This window comes from Cottoperca gobio, chromosome 22, assembly GCF_900634415.1.
Source record: "Cottoperca gobio chromosome 22, fCotGob3.1, whole genome shotgun sequence".
NCBI lineage: Eukaryota > Metazoa > Chordata > Actinopteri > Perciformes > Bovichtidae > Cottoperca > Cottoperca gobio.
In genome coordinates this window covers 4,647,129-4,655,010 of record NC_041376.1, presented here as the reverse complement: position 1 = coordinate 4,655,010, position 7,882 = coordinate 4,647,129, and the positions used below count along the sequence as shown (strand labels likewise).

General features: G+C 40.0%; 1 protein-coding gene across 1 annotated transcript in view; it reads left to right on the top strand.

Annotated features, from left to right (window-relative positions):
- The window catches only part of palm1b (paralemmin 1b), a 22,991-nt gene extending 17,333 nt beyond the window's left edge, over positions 1 to 5,658 (top strand). Inside the window, exons 4-6 of the mRNA XM_029460560.1 lie at positions 1,275 to 1,390; positions 2,098 to 2,168; positions 2,420 to 5,658. Of these exons, the coding sequence (XP_029316420.1) occupies positions 1,275 to 1,390; positions 2,098 to 2,168; positions 2,420 to 2,799 (567 nt within the window). The 3' untranslated portion in view covers positions 2,800 to 5,658. The remainder of the gene's footprint in view (positions 1 to 1,274; positions 1,391 to 2,097; positions 2,169 to 2,419) is intronic.
- Positions 5,659 to 7,882: the final 2,224 nt, after the last annotated feature.

Genomic DNA, 7,882 nt, shown 5'->3' with positions numbered 1-7,882 from the left:
GTGTGTGTGTGTGTGTGTGTGTGTGTGTGTGTGTGTGCGCTGTAAAGCTCTGTTGAACTGGATGTCTGGAGCTGACTTAGGGAAAGTAAGAGTTGAAACAGAACAACAGGAACTTTAACTGTTTTTTTAAAATAGATAAACACAGATTGGAATTGAGGGAAATACACGCTGACATTTACAACCTTACTGAATACAACATGCACACACCAAAAGGTTCATGAACTTTATGATGGATAGAGATGCATGCAAGAGGAGAGGTAGGGACGGGGGTCGAGTCAGAGAAGAACAAAAAAACAGGGGGGGGGGGGGGGGGGAGTTTTGCTGTAGAAATTCTTGTTGCATCACTGCAGAGGAATTCAAATCAAGCACAGGTCCAGATTTTCAGTCCAACTCCTGAAGAGAAGAGCTTTTCTAACACTCTTCCATACGGCCGAGCAGGGTCGCGTTTCGCTGCACGGTCTAACAGCTGCGAGTAAGACACACTGTTATATTTACCTCGAAGCACGCCAACTATTTGCTTTGATATTAGTTTATCTACACGAGGGAATGTGGATGGGGAGGGGGGGGGGGGGTGAAGATAAGAATACAGGACTGTATTATACAGGGAGAATTTAATGATCTTGTCCTAGAATAAATTGTATCTCCAGTAATTATAACGTGTCTAACAGTTTACAATCAGTACATTTAGTCAACTTGCCCATAATAATTATTGTCAACCCCTAGGAAATGTTTGATGCGGATTAAGATTCAAATTCATCATAGATTAGACTTTTCTGTCCAATGCCAGAAGCTTTGAACGCCCTGGCTGGGTGCCATAGTCAACTTGGCAACAATAAGTTGGCAGCAGTGGAAGAACCGTATGTGACGGAAAGTGCTGGACGCTATTCACTGGTCGATAGTTGTTGTAGATTAGCTAAAGGAACTCGTGGTTCTCAGTCAAAATAGCACTAATCTCTTCTGAAAGAAATTACACTGACGTCCAAGTGAGAACGAGGGAGAAGGTGCTGCCTTGTGGGTGATTGAAGTTCTGCTAATGAATTAATAAACTGCTCCTGATGAAAGAAACACAATCAAAAGCCGTCTCTCTGCTTGTGCTTTCTTCATTATAGCTGACACAGACACTCGTACGTACAAATACGGGGAAATTATAGTGAAATGTGTTCTTCTTTTTACCACAAATTGAGGATATATAGAACAATTTAAATCACCCTCTGCCTTACCTAATGCTTTTTCTCCATTATTAATTTTTTTCTACTTGTTTTGTCCTCCTGCAGTCGAAGGCACTCAGGGAGCGCTGGTTGTTAGATGGAGCTCCGGCGGAGGAGGAGACTCAGAAGCGTCTGTATGAGGATGAGGTGAAGACCAAACTCCTGGAGCAGGTCATCCTCAGGTCAGCATCTAAAAACCCCTGCATGTCATGTCCGGTTGTATTATTGGCAAGTGAAGGGGTCAAAGGTTTGTGGTCGTCATGGTACAAATGTTGACGCCGGTGGCGCATTCATCCAACGCTGAAGCAAAACTGTAAGCTGCAGGACGAATGAAGATGTGCGTGTTAATCATGGAACAACAACATGTGAGAGACAGAGGTGGTTAATCTGTTTTTAAATGCTGCCACCGTCAGCTAGCAGCGCTGATGATGCTTTAGATGTCATGTGAGGGTCATGTGTTGCATTACAGGTGATGTAATCCAGACTAAGACGGATCTCATGAAAGATGACGTCGAAAGCCGTAAATTATTGTGATATATCTATTTATGTGGTGTTTGAACTTGATCAAAGAAATCTGATTCCAGCCTTTATATGTCTGAGTGTTTTTGTACATATTAATATTGTCGAATAGTGTAAGGACACTGTAACATGGTCAGCTAGATAAATATCAAAGGAACACATTTTTATTAAAGAAAATTGTAGAACTGATCAAATACTCTAAGTTATCCTATATATACACTGTATATATATATATATATATACACTGTATATATATATATATATATATATATATATATATATATATATATATATATATATATTGGTATTATAGTCTCTGTGGATTCATTTCGATAATTAATTTGCACGTGTGTGTGTGTTTCTGAGCCAGGTTGGAGCAAGAGATTGAAGAACTGGAGACAGACGTTCCAGCCAATAAGGGTGTGGCCAAAGAAAATGGAGGTAGGTTCAGTACCCAAGGCAACATATGATCACACAGACAGGAAACCATGGCAACCCAGCCTTGACACCTGTGTCGGAAAGAGAAAGTGAGCTCATAATGGCCTCTTCATTTGCTCTGTTAAATTGTTCCTCTCCGCCGGAGGTAATTAAAGCAATATTTCCTTTCTTTCTTTGTCTCTCTGACTTACCCTGACACCCTCTTTCCTTTGCTCACTCCTAACCTCTCAACGGCACTCTGGTGCACCCTATAGGTGAGAACGGAGTAGTGCAGAGCTCTGGTCAGACCCCCAAGAGAGAGGTGACTGGGATTGAGGCCAAGCTGCTGGGTCCCAGTCCCGACCAAGCTAGCGCAGAAAACCCCGTCACCCTGGTGTTCATGGGCTACAAAACCGTTGAGGAGGAGCAGGAGAACCGCACCGTCTTGGGAATGGAAGGAGGGGACGGCAACGTCAAGGCTGAGTTTGTGGTGATCGAGGATGGGGACGGGAAAGCGGGAGGAGAGGCAGCCTCAGAAGATCAGGCTCCACCCAACGGGAGCATGGCCGATAAAGAGAAGGCCAACGGAGGCGGAGAGGAAGGAGAGAAGGGAAAGGAGAAGAAACAGACCTGCAAGTGCTGCACGGTCATGTGAGCTGATTGCGTGTGTGTGTGTGTGTGTGTGTGTGTGTGTGTGTGTGTGTGTGCGTGTGTGTGTGTGTGTGTGTGTGTGTGTGTGTGTGTGTGCGTATGTGTTTGTGGGAGAGTCTGTATTTGCAGATGTGTGTAACTTTGTGTCTGTGTGGGAGTGTGTGTGTGTGTGTGTGTGTGTGTGTGTGTGTGTGTGTGTGTGTGTGTGTATGTGTGTTGGGACTGGAAAAAAAAACAAAAAGCCGAAGTACACAGCCAATATACCAACAATGAGAGCCAATACAAGCTCCAGCTACAACAACAAGAACCACAAAGACTCATAAGTACACTTTACTCTGTATACTTTCTCCGACACGTATTTGACTTTTGATTTCTATTGATATTTTTCTATTTTTCTGTCTTGACATTTATATTGTATTCAGTATGTATATCTTTATTATGGGACTGTGTACTGTAAGTTCATTGTTATTATTGTTGGAAAAAAAGAAAAGGTATTCGCTCTCTGGATTGTACTGCTACCCACTGGGGGAACCTGGAAACTTTCAATCATCTAAGTCAAAACAGCAAACTATGAAGGACACAGATACTTAAATATATATATACATATATATATTTCTCTGTGTAGGCCTACCAACTATTTATCAGTCAATTTCATATTGCAATATTGTCTAAGATATTATTTTAAATAGTATTTTAATATATTGATATGAAATTATGTTTTATACAATGTATTTATTGTTTTTGGTTCTCTTTATCATCTCAGACCATTAACTGCATGTAAGCTTGTAAGCACTAGCAGATTTGTGCTGCAACATAACATAACAAATGTCTTTATAGACTCATATGTGCTCATATCTTTAGTCACACAAGTCTGTCCATCAGTAACAGTTGATATAATTGGCCGTGTTAGAGATGTGCATTAAGTTCAAAAAGAAATCTGCAGCACAGAGACCATATCGCAAACTGCATTAGCTTCTCACAGATACTATATGTGACACATGTACATGAAGATCACAGCTTTTTGTATTTTTTAAATGAGATGGCTGCACTTACTTTATGATCAATAGTCATGCCGAACCATTGCGCTTCACAATTAGAAATGCTTAAACAATTTTCTTCTCTCAACAGTAGAATCAATGTAAATCTTATGAGGTAGCACTGCATGAAGCCTTGCAACTGTGTTGACTGTCTTGTCACTTGTTAGGTCTTAATTATACGCTATCACGTTCACATGACTGTAAATCCAGGGGTTAAATTGGGATTCTACCATAATGAGAAGAGGCGGGCTTGCTCAGCTCAACGTAAAAAAAAAGAAGAAGAAGCTTTTTTTTTTGTCTCTTTATGAACCAAATAAAAATCTGATGATACTGTAATTTCATTGTGTGTTGGTCGGCTGCTGGTTTCTGTCCTGCTCGCTCCCAGTTTAACCCCTGTCTGTACACCTGGGCCCAATAGAACAGATTTGGGGGGATTGAATGGACTTTTCTCTAAGAACACAATATAAAAAATGCAGTTTTGTCGTGGTACCCGAGCCATTTAGTAATTATGGTATAAGAAATGGGCCGTATTCAATAAGATAAAACAAGTCTAACCATTTTAAACAGTGGTTTAAAAATCGTGCATGTACCCTATAGCAATTAAAAGCCTATCGAAATACATTCTGGCCCTAGTTTACTCATTTGTTTGGCAGACAGTAGAGGCCATTGACGTTCTGGGTCTGTGATGCTACGCCACCAATGCTTCTGCTTCCCCTCAGGCTCATGCATGTCTCTGATTCACCCACACACCATTGCCACTATCGCCATCTTCCATCCTCATCGTCAAACACACCCCACCGTCACGAAGACACGCAATTCAAAAGAAAACCTCTGAAGTTGGTGCTAACCCTGAGTCTCGTCTAACACTCTCCATCCCACCAACTGCTTTTCAACTCTCTCTCCTTCTGTCTTACTCAAAGGGGGGGATTGTGGGAATCTACTGCCTCCTGCATACACTTGTTAAATAAGAGTCTTTCGCAACCTTCAGTGCCAGATGCATTCTCTCATGTCCTGCCTGCATTTATCACCCGGGAAATGATCCCTTCTAACATTCCAAAGGGAGGTCAACGGGCGCGGACGATGAAGTATAGTCTATGCTTTCCATATGTACAGTTCCACTGTAATTGTACAACTTGCCACTTTCTTTCTGATATTGACTCATGTTTTTTCTTTCCTATGGCCTCTTTGCAAGGCAGTATATTGTATTTGATGTGTGTATTTTTTTAAAAAGATGACTAGATCTGTGTATTGTTGGTGCCTTTGTCAGGTTCAGTTGGTTGGACTTGTCTGTCTGCCGCCATTTTTAAACCGGGGGTTTTCTTGCTCTGCTCCTGGTCATAATGACCCAATGGAAACACTGCCTTCTACTCTAGAGAGGTTACTACAGAACTATAACTATAACATAATAACTATAAATAAATGCAGCTCAAACGTAATATGCAGACTAATGTTGGTGTCTTGAAAAAACTTTGTATCCTGTAATAACTTTTTTGAAATTGTAGATTTTCCTCTTAACACACACATACAAGAAATGTTTGACAAGCCAAACTACCACAAAAACATTTTATGGGGATACAAACTTTATGCAGGAGACTAACTGAGAGTCTATGTATGTATGTATGTGCAGTGCGTGTGCGTTTCTATATGCATACATACACCTGTATACATAGATGTACATTTGTTGAGTTAAAGCTTTGCTTATTTGTGGGTCTCTGGGACAGCAGCAGAAAAGGCAACCTTGTGTTAGACCAATGCCTGTTCATCTATTCTGTGGTCGTCTAAATGTTTAATCTTGAATAAAACTACTGTTTGTTTACAGCAAGTCAGATAAGTGTGTATGGAATCAACCAAATGTAGGTTTTACATGCTGTAGCGCGCACATAAGCCACGGTTAATGATCTGTGTGGTTTTTGGCATCTCAGATGATGGAGCCACAGATGGACGCCCAGCTGGAGAAATGTACACACAATTATACTTGGATAAATCCAATTATTATAGGATTAACGCAACTGGTAAAATAATATAGAATTTAACTACCCCTCATTTATGGATAATGTAGAAGAATAAATGATTTAAGGAGAGATTTTAAATATGTAATATATGTAAGAGAGAGCTATTGAAAGCAGTTCCGCCATTAGTAATGTATGTTAATGAGCATAAATAGGATTTTATGGTGTTCTGTAAAGTGCACTACCCAGAACATGCCACTAGAGAGCGGACGTCCACTGTTTTGGAAGTTAATCCTGTTAGAATGTTGTCAAATATATTGTGAAATAGGGAGACAAGCAGAGGGTCATTTAAACAGGACATCTGATTGAGGTCAGTATGCACTTTTCAACTAAACAAATAACTATATTGCTTTATGCTGCAGTAGTTCTGCCTCCAATAAATAACAAGATTCCCTTGAGCCCAGTATGAATGTGGCGTATTCAGTTTGTAGACACATTTTATCATTTAAGTAGCAGAAGTGTTCCACATCACGAGACAGACAATATAGTGTGTGAGGTTTTTTAGGTCAAATCCCTGACAATGCTGTTCCACACTCACCCACACACACACACACACACACATACACACACACAGAAGAAAAACATGGATTCATTAAAAAAAAATCATTGGAAGCAAAAAGGAGATGACAATTTTAATGAATTTGAAAGGTATAAGAAGTCCCAACATAGAAATACTCTCCATCAGCCCTATGAGTACAAAGCTAAATCTAATTGACACCAGTAAGAATCTTTTCTCCGTCATTGCTTTGTAAGTAAATGTAAGCCTCCGCTGCCCCAGTATGAGACACACATCAAGATGGGTGCACAAACATAATGTAAAGTAAGAATTAAACCCCAAAATGATTATGTTTGCCCCAGTAGCAGTGAAATCAACATGTAGTCCTTGGTGCTGCAACAGTGTTTCAGCATCAGCTCATATTTTCCAGGAACAAATTATTGTACGCACACATCTTATTCCCAAACATCACCAACTGTGACGACTTTACACTTTGTACTGCTGTTTGTTAACCTATTTATGTTTCTGTTACTTCTCAACTTTATGTTTTAAGACGCCCCATCATTCAGGTATTTCACGTCATTTCCAGAAACAATGATACAAACCGGTAAGTTCGACAACTGCATGAATACAAAGAATGATACGTTTCTTTCCTTCTCCTTCGTATAAAGAAGCGATCCAGTGTGTAGGCACAAAAACTTGCTCCTACTTGTGCTTTGCTTCCTTCTGTCATGATACCAGTTTATTACTTTTTAATAACACATGTTCAATTGATTCTGGTTTAATGTGCACATACCTCTCTTGGGTGTGGACTAATTGGCATGCACGTGGGTATGTTGGCTCCGGCACTTCCTTTGCCATATATTTGTATTTGTGTCTCCTTGTTTCGTTGTCACCCCAGAACTGTTTCCCTTTGCACTTTTGAACTACAGTTTATCTATGTTGTCGACAGGATCTTTTCCTCAATAGATACTTGTACCACAGTATCAGGGCAATTACCAGCCTGATTGTGTTGTGCCCCATCAAAACCAGTAGTGTTGTTCACACATTACCCTGAGTGGTGAAAACTGCAGCATCCCCCCGAGTCTGAATACTTCACTCAATAGATCCACAAAGTTTTGGTCACAATGATTGGATTCAAACAGCGTGGGATGAAGATTAATCCAGTATACAAATATTATAGCTGGACTGTCCTAATCTTTACTTAATTATGTTGTATTTACTACCTATTTAGCCTACATTTACTCAAGTAGCCTACTGTATATACATTTAATTTACTTTTTATGCAATGCACTTAAGCTACTACATATAAGCGGCACATATTTTACCCCACAGTTTAATGTAGGCTATTTCCTACTAGTTCCTAGTTCCTAATTAGAAACATTATGAGCATCTTATTACGAAATGATCTGTTGTAGATTCATCTAGAACTAGGAGACTATACTACAAATGCTACTTAGGTCTTCATATTAATGCACATTACTATTTAAATACTAAAATACAACATTCAATTGGGCCATCTTTCTGTGTGTAGCCTACTTTTAC